The sequence below is a fragment of the Tamandua tetradactyla genome, chromosome 5 (assembly GCF_023851605.1).
Source record: "Tamandua tetradactyla isolate mTamTet1 chromosome 5, mTamTet1.pri, whole genome shotgun sequence".
Taxonomy (NCBI): Eukaryota; Metazoa; Chordata; class Mammalia; order Pilosa; family Myrmecophagidae; genus Tamandua; species Tamandua tetradactyla.
Window position 1 is genome coordinate 95,994,296 of NC_135331.1, and position 14,177 is coordinate 96,008,472.

At 37.8% G+C, this 14,177-nt stretch overlaps 1 protein-coding gene across 6 annotated transcripts in view; it reads left to right on the forward strand.

Annotated features, from left to right (window-relative positions):
- DNAH8 (dynein axonemal heavy chain 8) overlaps nucleotides 1-14,177 on the forward strand; it is a 453,252-nt gene that overhangs the window by 36,294 nt on the left and 402,781 nt on the right. For 4 of the 6 annotated variants that reach the window (XM_077161688.1, XM_077161686.1, XM_077161689.1 and 1 more), the window contains exon 5: nucleotides 4,487-4,638. The exons of 1 other annotated variant lie outside the window; for it this stretch is intronic. In XM_077161688.1, the coding sequence (XP_077017803.1) occupies nucleotides 4,487-4,638 (152 nt within the window). Of the gene's footprint in view, nucleotides 1-2,265; nucleotides 4,006-4,486; nucleotides 4,639-14,177 lie in introns of those variants that run through there. One more of the 6 variants, XM_077161690.1, reaches the window with a different exon arrangement.

The window sequence follows — 14,177 nt, forward strand, 5'->3', positions numbered from 1 at the left end:
TACTCCATACCTCTCTCTTCTGTCTTTTCGTATCTGACTCTAATGCTCCCTTTAGTATTTCTTGCAGAGCTGGTCTCTTGGTCACAAATTCTCTCAGTGACTTTTTGTCTATAAATGTTTTAATTTCTCCATTTTTGAAGGACAATTTTGCTGGATATAGGAGTCTTGGTTGGCAGTTTTTCTCTTTTAGTAATTTAAATATATCATCCCACTGTCTTCTAGCTTCCATGGTTTCTGCTGAGAAATCTACACATAGTCTTATTGGGTTTCCCTTGTATGTGACGGATTGTTTTTCTCTTGCTGCTTTCAAGATCCTCTCTTTCTCTTTGACCTCTGACATTCTAACTAGTAAATGTCTTGGAGAACGCCTATTTGGGTCTATTCTCTTTGGGGTGCGCTGCACTTCTTGGATCTGTAAATTTAGGTCTTTCATAAGAGTTGGGAAATTTTCAGTGATAATTTCTTCCATTACTTTTTCTCCTCCTTTTCCCTTCTCTTCTCCTTCTGGGACACCCACAACACGTATATTTGTGCGCTTCATATTGTCATTCAGTTCCCTGATCCCCTGCTCAAGTTTTTCCATTCTTTTCCCTATAGTTTCTGTTTCTTTTTGGAATTCAGATGTTCCATCCTCCAGTTCACTAATTGTAGCTTCTGTCTCTTTAGATCTACCATTGTAGGTATCCATTGTTTGTTCCATTTTTTCTTCTTTGTCTTTCACTCCCATACATTCTGTGATTTGTTTTTTCAGATTTTCTATTTCTTCTTTTTGTTCAGCCCATGTCTTCTTCATGTCCTCCCTCAATTTATTGATTTGGTTTTTGAAGAATTTTTCCATTTCTGTTCGTATATTCAGCATTAGTTGTCTCAGCTCCTGTATCTCATTTGAACTATTGGTTTGTTCCTTTGACTGGGCCATATCTTCAATTTTCCGAGCGTCATCCATTATTTTCTGCTGGTGTCTGGGCATTTGATCAGATTTCCCTGGGTGTGGGACCAGCTGGTTGAAAGCTTTTTCTGTGAAATCTCTTGGCTCTGTTTTTCTTTTCCTGCCCAGTAGGTGGCGCTCGTGGCGCTCGTCTGTCTGCACGGCAGTCGGCCCGGGAAACCGCGCGTGGAGGGCGGGGGTGTCGCCGGCCGCCCTGGCTTGGGAGAGTGCGGGTCCTAATTGCCCAGCTGGCCCGAAACGCCAAGTGTGACGGGAGGGCCCCGCTATCCAACGTTCCCAGTCAGACCGGGGACCCACGTGCGTGGAGGGGACCCCAGTCGCCAGCCGCCCCGGCCGGGAAAACGCGCACCCCTCGGGTAGCTCACCGCAGCAGATTCTCCCTGCCCGTTCAGCTGTTCCAGAATGGGGTACGCTGTCTTTTTGGTCTCTGTCGTGACTCCGGGAGCTGTTTCGTATTGTTTCTGTTTCTTTAGTTGCTTTTCTGGAGGAGGAACTAAGACCCGCGCGTTTTACTAAGCCGCCATCTTCTCCGGAAGTCGGTACCTGCTTTCTTGAAGCTTAAATTTTATCAGGGAAGGATGGGCATTAGAGAAAGATTTTTAGATAAGTGCTTAGCTTTCATTAACATTAGACCAAGGAAAGAAGGATTAATGTAGGATTTATGTTATAAGAGTATTTACTAGGGGGTTAGTGAAGGCTTCCTTGAGACTGGCATTTCCGCTAAGATCCAAAAGATGAGTAGGAATTGGCTAAGAAAGGGGATGGGGGTTGGAGGAGAAGAATAGTTTGAGTGTGGCCCCGAGATGAGGAAAGAAAAGTGTATTTTCTAAAAAGAGTGATGGTTCAGGTAGAGTTGGTTAGTGGTGAAAATATAACCACAACAATGTCACAATTACTGACATACTTTTTTATTAATTGACTTTTTTTTGTAAATAAAAAAATTATTCCAAAATCATATTGAAAACCTATTAGTATAAAGGAAAATAAGAAACGGCAGTGAAAGATCCATAGTGATTTATCACAGATCAGTTATGTAATCACATGCTAAGTTCTTTTATTAATGCAATTTTATTGAGATTTATTTACATACCATTTAATCATCCAAAGTGTACAATCAGTGGTTCATAGTATCATCATTTAGTTGTGCATCATCATTGCAATTTTTGAACATTTTCGTTAGTCCAAAAACAATAAAAATAAGAATAAAAATAAAAGTAAAATATAACACCCAAAACTTCCCATATCCCTTAGCCCCTCTAATATTTATTTATTTTTGTCTTTATTTTCTTACTCATCTGTTGATATATGGGATGAAGGGAGTGTCAATCTCAAGTTTTTCACAATCACATGGTTACCCCATGTTCTAGTTTGCTAGCTGCTGGAATGCAATATACCAGAAACGGAATGGCTTTTAACAAGGGGAATTTAATGAGTTGCTAGTTTACAGTTCTAAGGCTGAGAAAATGTCCCAATTAAAACAAGTCTATAGTAATGTCCAATCAAAGGCATCCAGGGAAAGATACCTTGGTTCAAGAGGCCAATGAAGTTCAGGGTTTCTCTCTCATCTGGAAAGGCACGTGGTGAACACAGTCAGAGTTTCTCTCTCCGTTGGAAGGGCACATGGCAAGCAAGGCATCATCTGCTACTTTCTCTCCTGGCTTCCTGTTTCATGAAGCTCCCTGGGAGGCATTTTCCTTCTTCATCTCCAAAGGTCGCTGGCTTGTGGTCTCTGCTTCGTAGTGCTGTAGCATTCTCTGCTCTCTCTGAATCTCTTTCTCCAAAATGTTTCCTCTTTTATAGGACTCCAGTAAACCAATCAAGACCCATTCAAATGGGTGGAGACATGTCATCCCCTAATCCAGTTTAACAACCATTCTTGACTAAATCACATCAACCAGGGAGATGATCTCATTACAGTTTCAAATATACGGTATTGAATAGGGATTATTCTACCTTTATGAAATGGGATTTATATCAAAATATGGCTTTTCTTAGGGGGCATACTTCTTTTCAAACCAACACACCCCATAAAAGCTATAGAGATATACAGTCATCTTCAAGAGTCAAGGCTGCTGGATTACAGTTCTCTCAGCTGCTGAAACTTTATTTCATTTCTCTTCCCTCTTTTGGTTAAGAAGGCTTTCTCAATTCCTTGATGCCAGATTCTGACTCATCCCAGGATTTCTGTCCCATGTTGCCAGAAAGATTCACACCCCTGGGAGTCATGTCCCACACAGTAGGGAGGGAATGAGTTTAACTGCGGAGTTGGCTTAGAGAGAGGGGCCACGTCTGAGCAACAAAACAGATTCTCTGGGGGTGACTCTTAGGCATAATTATAAGTAGTCTTAGCTTCTCCTTTGCATGCAAAAGTTTCATAAGGGCAAGCCCCAAGGCTGAGGGCCTGGTGTATTAAACTGAGAGTCCCCAGTGCTTGTGAGAATATCAGGAATACCCGAGGTGGGGAAGTTTAATATTTCCACCAGCTCCTCAAGGGGACTTTGCAAATACTTTTTTATCTTCTTCCCAGATTACTCTGGGATATATCAGGGCATCACACTAACCTGTACAATCCAACAAGGTCTCACTGCCTATTCAAGGTTCCATGTAATTATGGTGTTTGAATAAACTGACCATACAAGTTAAATTAGATAGTTTGCTACAGAAAATATAAATTTTGTATGAAATAAACATCTTTTCCTTTGGTCTCACTCAGAAGTTGAATTTTATTTTAAGTTGTATTTTAGAAATACAGTCAAAATCATTCTTTACCCTTTAGTCTGACTTACCTTAGTCCTAACCAAATCTGCTTTATGCATATCTCTAATTAAAGTCTAATCTCTTTTTCAGCTTTTCTAACAGCTGCTGTGTGGGGTAATGCTGACTTTCATAACTGCAGAGCTCTAACTCTGAGTCTCAGGTGTCACGCAGATACCTGAAGTTCGAGGGAATGACCAGCTTATACCCAAATAGCTCAGCATATCAGAATTTAGAAATAACAGTTACAACCAAGTAATAAATTCGTCTGCTGTAAGAGTTGACAATTAGGAACCTTTACAGTAAGCCTTCCCTTGATAACCTATGCCCTCGAATTCAATTCTCAGAGTTTGTACATTATAATTAGTCCATATTATTGAGATGTTATAATATCTGTCTTTTCGTTCCTGCCTTATTTCACTGACCATACTTTCCTCAAGATTCATTCACCTAGTTTCATGCCTCACAACTTCATTCCTTCTTGCAGCTGCTCGATATTCCTGTATACACCATAGTTCACCCTTCTGTTCATCAGTCTATGTACCCTTAGGCCACCTCCATCCATTGCAGATAATGAATACTGCCACCATCAATACCAGTGTGTAAGTGTCCATTTGTGTTCCTGCTTTCAGTTCTTCCAAATATGTACCTAATAATGGGTTTGCAGAATTTTATGGCAAAACTCTATTGAGCCTTCTGTGGAACACCATACCACTGTCCAGAGGGCCTACACCTTTCTACTTTGCTGCCAACACATGCTAAGTTCTTGACTTTTGTTTTCAGAATGTGGTCGAGTTATTGCTGGAGCAACCAAAGGGGCAAAAATGATGAGATTGTACATAGATGGTGCAGGTCCTCAGAAACTAAAAGGACTGTGTTTATTTTTTGTTCGCTGTCGCAGTGATCTTGCTATAAATATTAAAAATATTCAGGAGGTATGTATAAATGATTTTTCCAAAAATATAGTTACACATTGAATGTATTTTCATAGTCATAGTTTTGTTTTACTGTGCTCTCCCTTTCTATATATAGGGCTGAATTGAGTTCTATGAAAATAATATATTCACATATTCAGAGGAACTGAGAAATAAGCTATAATCGAGGTTAGACTATTTATCCTTTAAATACTGCTTTTTAAAATTCATGAAAATCCCGTGTCTACTAGATGGAGTGTAAATAGTCCCCATCCTTTCAGTTCCTAGGAGGATGTTTAATTTTGTTCATATGATTTTGAGTATTGGTTTCTTTTTTATTTTATAAAATTTTTATTAGAGAAGTTGTGGGTTTACAGAACAATCTTTTTTTAAAAAAATTATTTATTAATTAAAAAAATTTAACAAATGAAATAAAACATTAACATGTATAATCAGTAATTCACAATATCATCACTTAGTTGCATATTCATCATTTCTTAGAACATTTGCATCAATTCAGAAAAGAAATAAAACAAAAGCAGAAAAAAAAATTATACCTACCATACCCCTTACCCCTCGCTTTCATTGATCAGTAGCATTTCAAACTAAAATTATTTTAACATTTGTTCCCCTTATTATTTATTTTTATTCCATATGTTCTACTCGTCTGTTGACAAGGTAGTTAAAAGGAGCATCAGACACAAGGTTTTCACAATCACACAGTCACATTGTGAAAGCTATATCATTGTTCAATCATCAAGAAACATGGCTACTAGATGGAACACAGATCTACATTTTCAGGCAGTTCCCTCCAGCCTCTCCACTACATCTTGAATAACAAGGTGATATCTACTTAATGCGTAAGAATAACCTCCAGGATAACCTCTCGACTCTGTTTGGAATCTCTTAGCCATTGACACTTTGTCTCATTTTACTCTTCCCCCTTTTGGTCGAGAAGGTTTTCTCAATCCCTTGATGCTGAGTTTCAGCTCATTCTAGGGTTTTTCTCAATCCCTTGATGCTGAGTCTTAGCTCATTCTAGGGTTTTTCTGAATCTCTTGATGCTGAGTCTCAGCTCATTCTAGGATTTCTGTCCCACGTTGCCAGGAAGGTCCACACCCCTGGGAGTCATGTCCCATGTAGACAGGGGGAGGGTGGTGAGATTGCTTGTTGTGTTGGCTGGAGAGAGAGGCCACATCTGAGCAACAAAAGAGGCTCTCTAGGGGTGACTCTTAGGCCTGAATTTTAAGTAGACTTGACCTATCCTTTGTGGGGTTAAGTTTCATATGACAAACCCCCAGACTGTGGGCTCAGCCTATACCTTTGGTTGTCCACACTGCTTGTGAGAATATCAAGAATTCAGCTTGGGGAAGTTGAATTTCTCCCCATTCTCACCATTCCCTAAAGGGTGCTTTGCAAGTACTTTTCCACTCACTGATTGAATCACTCTGGGATTCATCGGGGCATCACTCTGGACAAACCAACAAAATCTTATGTCCTACCTAAGATTCCAAGTACTTATGGTGTTCAGTCAAACCACCTACATAAGTTATATTAGGAAATGCACTAGTCAAAATATAAATTTAATACCAAATAAACATTTTTTGCTTTAGTCTCACACATAAGGTGACATTTTAAAATATTAATTACCATCTATTTTCAGCACCCTGCAATAATGACATTCCTTTGTTCTTCCTCATGCAAAAACATTTTTAAAATTCATACATTTAGTCACTATCATTATACATTCTATGCATTCCTAGATTATACCATCTCAATCTTTAACATCTATCTTTCTTTCTGATTTCATTTATGCCCCCAGCCCTCTTCCCTCTATCATTCTCACATGCAGCTTCATTCAGTGTTTTAACATAATTGTATTACAGTTAGGTAGTATTGTGCTGTCCATTTCTGAGTTTTTATATTCAGTCCTGTTGCACAGTCTGTATCCCTTCAGCTCCAATTATCCAATATCTTACCCTATTTCTATCTCCTGATATTCTCTGTTACCAACAAAATATTCCAAGTTTATTCATTAATGTCAGTTCATATCAGTGAGACCATACAGTATTTGTCCTTTTGTTTTTGACTAGTCTCATTCAGCATAATGTTCTCAAAGTCCATCCATGTTGTTACATACTTCATAACTTTATTCTGTCTTAAAGCTGCACAATATTCCATCGTATGTATATACCACAGTTTGTTTAGCCACTCGTCTGTTGATGGACATTTTGACTGTTTCCATCTCCTTGCAATTGTAAATAATGCTGCTATAAACATTGGTGTGCAAATGTCTGTTTGTGTCTTTGCCTTTATGTCCTTTGAGTAGATACCTAGCAATGGTATTGCCGGGTCGTATGGCAATTCTTTATTGAGCTTTTTGAGGAACTGCCAAACTGCCTTCCACAGCGGTTGCACCATTTGACATTCCCACCACAGTGAATAAGTGTGCCTCTTTCTCCACATCCTCTCCAGCACTTGTCCTTTTCTGTTTTGTTGATAATGGCCATTCTGGTGGGTGTGAAATGATATCTCATTGTGGTTTTGATTTGCATTTCTCTAATGGCCAGGGAAGTTGAGCATCTATTCATGTGCCTTTTGGCCATTTGTAGTTCCTCTTCTGAGAAGTGTTTGTTCAAGTCTTTTTCCCATTTTGTAATTGGATTGGCTGTCTTTTTGTTGTTGAGTTGAACAATCTCTTTATAAATTCTGGATACTAGACCTTTAGCTGATATGTCATTTCCAAATATTGTCTCCCATTGTGTACGCTGTCTCGTTGCTTTCTTGATGAAGTTCTTTGATGCGCAAAAGTGTTTAATTTTGAGGAGTTCCCATTTCTTTCTTTCTTCAGTGCTCTTGCTTTGGGTGTAAGGCCTATAAAATTGCTTCTAAGTATAAGACTTATAAGATATTTCCCTACATTTTCCTCTAACTGTTTTATGGTCTTAGACCTAATATTTAGATCTTTGATCCATTTTGAGTTAACTTTTGTATAGGGTGTGAGATATGGGTCCTCTTTCATTCTTTTGCATATGGATATCCAGTTCTCTAGGCACCATTTATTGAAGAGACTTTTCTGTCCCAGGTGAGTTCCATGAGTGCCTTATCAAAGATCAAATGTCCATAGATGAGAGGGACTGTATCTGAACACTCTGTTCGATTCCATTGGTTAATATATCTATCTTTATGCCAGTACCATGCTGTTTTGACCACTGTGGCTTCATGATATGCCTTAAGTCAGGCAGCATGAGACCTTCAGCTTCATTTTTTTTCCTTAGGATACTTTTACCTATATGGGGCACACTGCCCTTCCAGATAAATTTGGTTATAGGTTTTCCTATTTGAAAAGTAAGTTGTTGGGATTTTGATTGATATTGCATTGGATCTGTAAATCAATTTAGGTAGAATTGACATCTTTACTATATTTACTCTTCCAATCCATGAACATGGTATGCCCTTCCATCTATTTACATCCTCTGTGGTTTCTTTTAACACTTTCTTGTAGTTTACTTTGTATAGGTCTTTTGTCTCTTTAGTTAAATTTATTCCTAAATATTTTATTCTTTTGGTTGCAACTGTAAATGGAATTAGTTTATTGATTTTCCCCTCAGATTGTTCATTACTAATGTATAGAAACACTACAGATTTTTGAGTGTTGATCTTGTAACCTACCACTTTGCTGTACTTGTTTATTAGCTCTAGTAGTTTTGCTGTAGATTTTTTAGGGTTTTTGAAATATAGTATCATATCATCTGCAAATAGTGAGCATTTTACTTCTTCCTTTCCAATTTTGGTGCCTTGTATTTCTTTTTCTTGTCTAATTGCTCTGGCTAGAACTTCTAACACAATGTTGAATAACAGTGGTGATAGTGGACATCCTTGTCTTGTTCCTGATCTTAGGGGGAAAGTTTTCAGTTTTTCCCCATTGAGGATGATATTAGCTTTGGGTTTTTTATATATTCCCTTTATCATTTTGAGGAAGTTCCCTTCTATTCCTATCCTTTGAAGTGTTTTCAACAGGAAAGGATGTTGCATTTTGTCAAATGTCTTCTCTGCATCAATCGAGATGATCATGTGATTTTTCTGCTTTGATTTGTTGAAATGGTGTATTACATTAATTGATTTTCTTATGTTGAACCATCCTTGTATATCTGGGATGAATCCTACTTGGTCATGATGTGTATTTCTTTTAATGTGTTGCTGGATTCGATTTGCTATAATTTTGTTGAGGATTTTTGCATCTATATTCATTAGAGAGATTGGTCTGTAGTTTTCTTTTTTTTGTAATATCTTTATCTGGTTTTGGTATAAGAGTGATGTTGGCTTCATAGAATAATTAGGTAGCCTTCCGTCCTCTTCATTTTTTTTGAAGCATTTGAGCAGGATTGGTACTAATTCTTTCTGGAATGTTTGGTAGAATTCACATGTGAAGCCATCTGGTCCTGGACTTTTCTTTTTGGGAAGCTTCTTAATAACTGATTCAATTTCTTTACTTGATTGGTTTGTTGAGGTCATCTATTTCTTCTTGAGTCAAAGTTGGTTGTTCATGCCTTTCTAGGAACTTGTCCATTTCATCTACATTATTGTATTTATTAGCATAAAGTTGTTCATAGTATCCTGTTATTGCTTCCTTTATTTCTGTGGGGTCAGTGGTTGTGTCTCCTCTTCCATTTCTGATCTTATTTATTTGCATCCTCTCTCTTCTTCTTTTTCTGAATCTTGCTAAGGGCCCATCAATCTTATTGATTTTCTCATAGAACCAGCTTCTGGTTTTATTGATTTTCTCAGTTGTTTTCATGGTCTCAATTTCATTTATTTCTGCTCTAATCTTTGTTATTTCTTTCCTTTTGCTTACTTTGGGGTTAGTTTGCTGTTCTTTCTGTAGTTCTTCCAAGTGGACAGTTAATTCCTGAATTTTTGCCCTTTCTTCTTTTTTGATATAGGCATTTAGGGCAATAAATTTCTCTCTTAGCACTGCCTTTGCTGCATCACATAAGTTTTGATATGTTGTGTTTTCATTTTCATTTGCCTCGAGATATTTACTGATTTCTCTCATAATTTCTTTCTTGACCCACTGGTTGTTTAAGAGTGTGTTGTTGATCCTCCACATATTTGTGAATTTTCTGGTTCTTTGCCTATTATTGATTTCCAACTTCATTCCTTTATGATCTGAGAAAGTGTTTTGTATGATTTCAATCTTTTTAAATTTATTGAGACTTGCTTTGTGACCCAGCATATGGTCTATCTTTGAGAATGATCCATGAGCACTTGAGAAAAAGGTTTATCCTGCTGTTGTGGGGTATAATGTTCTATAAATGTCTGTTAAGTCTAGCTCATTTATTGTAATAGTCAAATTCTCTGTTTCTTTATTGATCCTGTGTCTAGATGTTCTGTCCATAGGTGAGAGTGGGGAATTGAAGTCTCCAACTATTTCTCTTTTCAGTATTTTCCACATGTGTTTTGGAGCATTCTTGTTTGGTGCATAAATATTTATGATTGTTATGTCTTCATGCTGAATTCTTCCTTTTATTAGTACATAATATCCTTCTTTGTCTCTTTTAATTGTTTTGCATTTGAAGTCTAATTTGGTGGATATTAGTATAGCTACTCCTGCTCTTTTTCTGGTTGTTATTTGCATGAAATATCTTTTCCCAACCTTTCACTTTCAACCTATGTTTATCTTTGGGTCTAAGATATGTTTCCTGTAGACAGCATATAGATGGGTCCTGTTTTTTAATCCATTCTGCCAGTCTATGTCTTTTGACTGGGGAGTTCAATCCATTAACATTTAATGTTATTACTGTACAGATAGTACTTTCTTCTACCATTTTGCCTTTTGGATTTTATGTCATATCTAATTTTCCTTCTTTCTACACTCTTCTCCATACCTCTTTCTTTTGTGTTTTCATACCTGTCTCTAGTGCACCCTCTAGTATTTCTTGCAGAGCTGGTCTCTTGGTCAGAAATTCTCTCAGTGATTTTTTGTCTGAAAATGTTTTAATTTCTCCCTCATTTTTGAAGGACAATTTTGCTGAGTATAGAATTTATGGTTGGCAGTTTTTCTGTTTTAGTAATTTAAATATATCATCCCACTCTCTTCTCGCCTCCATGGTTTCTGCTGAGAAATCTACGCATAGTCTTATTGGGTTTCCCTTTTATGTGATGGATTGCTTTTCTCTTGCTGCTTTCAAGATCCTCTTTCTCTTTGATCTCTGACATTCTGATTAGTAAGTGTCTTAGAGTACGTCTATTTGGATCTATCCTCTTTGGGGTATGCTGGACTTCTTGGAGCTGTAATTTTAGGTCTTTCATAAAGTTGGGAAATTTTCAGTGATAATTTCCTCCATTAGCTTTTCTCCTCCTTTTCCCTTCTCTTCTCCTTCTGAGACACCCACAACATGCATATTTGTGCACTTCATATTATCGTTCAATTCCCTGAGTCTCTGCTCATATTTTTCCATTTTTTCCCCTGTAATTTCTGTTTCTTGTCAGATTTCAGATGTTCCATTCTCCAGTTTATTAATCCTATCCTCTACCTCTCGAAATCTACCATTGTAGGTTTCCATTGTTTTGTTTATCTCTTCTGCTGTGCCTTTCATTCCCATAAGTTCTGTAATTTGTTTTTTCTGACTTTCCATTTCTTCTTTTTTGTTCATTCCTTGCCTTCTTCATATCCTCCCTCAATTCATTGATTTGGTTTTTGATGAGGGTTTTTTTTAAATTTTTTTTTATTTTTTTTATTTTTTTATTAACGGAAAGAAAGAAAAAAAAAAGAAAGAAATTAACACAACATTTAGAAATCATACCATTCTACATATGCACTCAGTAATTCTTAACATCATCACATAGATGCATGATCATCATTTCTTAGTATATTTGCATCGGTTTAGAGGAACTAGCAACACAACAGAAAAAGATATAAAATGTTAATATAGAGAAAAGAAATAAAAGTAGTAATAATAGTAAAAAAAAAAAACCCTATAGCTCAGATGCAGCTTCATTCAGTGTTTTAACATCATTACTTTACAATTAGGTATTATTGTGCTGTCCATTTTTGAGTTTTTGTATCTAGTCCTGTTGCACAGTCTGTATCCCTTCCGCTCCAATTATCCATTATCTTACCCTGTCTCTAACTCCTGCTGGACTCTGTTACCAATGACATATTTCAAGTTTATTCTCGAATGTCCGTTCACATCAGTGGGACCATACAGTACTTGTCCTTTAGTTTTTGGCTGGACTCACTCAGCATAATATTCTCTAGGTCCATCCATGTTATTACATGCTTCATAAGTTTATCTTGTCTTAAAGCTGCATAATATTCCATCGTATGTATATACCACAGTTTGTTCAGCCATTCTTCTGTTGATGGACATTTTGGCTGTTTCCATCTCTTTGCAATTGTAAATAACGCTGCTATAAACATTGGTGTGCAAATGTCCGTTTGTGTCTTTGCCCTTAAGTCCTTTGAGTAGATACCTAGCAATGGTATTGCTGGGTCGTATGGCAATTCTATATTCAGCTTTTTGAGGAATCACCAAACTGCGTTCCACAGTGGTTGCACCCTTTGACATTCCCACCAACAGTGGATAAGTGTGCGTCTTTCTCCGCATCCTCTCCAGCACTTGTCATTTTCTGTTTTGTTGATAATGGCCATTCTGGTGGGTGTGAGATGATATCTCATTGTGGTTTTGATTTGCATTTCTCTAATGGCCAGCGACATTGAGCATCTCTTCATGTGCCTCTTGGCCATCCGTATTTCCTCTTCTAGTAGGTGTCTGTTCAAGTCTTTTTCCCATTTTGTAATTGGGTTGGCTGTCTTTTTGTTGTTGAGTTGAACAATCTCTTTATAAATTCTGGATACTAGACCTTTATCTGATATGTCATTTCCAAATATTATCTCCCATTGTGTAGGCTGTCTTTCTACTTTCTTGATGAAGTTCTTTGATGCACAAAAGTGTTTAATTTTGAGGAGTTCCCATTTATTTATTTCCTTCTTCAGTGCTCTTGCTTTAGGTTTAAGGTCCATAAAACCACCTCCAGTTGTAAAATTCATAAGATATCTCCCTACATTTTCCTCTAACTGTTTTATGGTCTTAGACCTAATGTTTAGATCTTTGATCCATTTTGAGTTAACTTTTGTATAAGGTGTGTGATGCGGGTCTTCTTTCATTCTTTTACATATGGATATCCAGTTCTCTAGGCACCATTTATTGAAGAGACTGTTCTGTCCCAGGTGAGTTGGCTTGACTGCCTTATCAAAGATCAAATGTCCATAGATGAGAGGGTCTATATCTGAGCACTCTATTCGATTTCAATATATCTATCTTTATGCCAATACCATGCTGTTTTGACCACTGTGGCTTCATAATATGCCTTAAAGTTCTGCATCGCGAGACCTCCAGCTTTGTTTTTTTTCCTCAAGATGTTTTTAGCAATTCGGGGCAACCTGCCCTTCCAGATAAATTTGCTTATTGGTTTTTCCAATTCTGAGAAATAAGTTGTTGGGATTTTGATTGGTTTTGATCAGGTTTTCCATGTCTGTTTGTATATTCTGAATTAATTGTTTCAACTCGTATATCTCATTTGAACTGTTGGTTTGTTCCTTCGATTGGACCATATCTTCAGTTTTCCTGGGGTGATTTGTTATTTTTTGCTGGTGTGTAGACATTTAATTACCTTAATTAGTTTATTCTGGAGATTGCTTTCACTTCTCTTACCGAGGGTTTTCTTGCTAGATGAATTTGTTGTCTATCTGTTCTTTGACATTCAGTTCACCTTTTTCTGGACCTCTAGCTTTGGTTATATTTAACAGAGGAGAATTTTTCAGTTCTTGGTTTCTTGTTCCTTGCCCTGCTTGTATGGTGCCTTTTCCCCCCCACCCTTAGGAGGGTCTATGTAGGTATTATAGACTCCAGCTGGGTGTTCCTGAACTAAACTGGCCTCTTATCAGGGGGAAGGGGTCACCTGCATTGGTTTACCCTGAGGGTGAGACCCAGCAGGTTGAAAGACTTTCCTGTGAAGTCTCTGGGCTCTGTTTTTCTTATCCTGCCCAGCATGTGGCACTTGTCTGCCTGCGGGACCCCCACATAAGAAGGTGTGGCACCTTTAACTTTGGCAGACTCTCCCTGCTAGGGGTGTGGTGGAGACAGAGGAGAGGTTTTAGGCTGGTTTTAATGGCTTCAAATTACCAAGCCCTGGGGTCTGAATTTCTTGAGGAAGGGATTCCACCTGAGTTGGGCTTCACCCCTCCCCTGGGGAAGGCACAGGCTCAGACAAGCCCTAAAAGGAGCTTGTTTCTGTCTATGCCTGGGGCTGTTGCAGCCTGAGAAGTCCTGCCGCGTAATCCATAAGCAGTCAAATCTTTGTAGAAACACAGCCACAAAAACCTCTATTTCTTTTCTTTTTTTCTTTTTCCGTCAGCCCAATGAGCAACTTCTGCTTTGACCAGGTTCACCTGAGCTGGGGGCCTATTTTTAGTAGTCAGAATTTGTTAATTAATGCCACAATTGGTGTTTGGTTGGACTCAGCCCCTGCTGCTGTTAAATTCTCTTTCCTTTCCC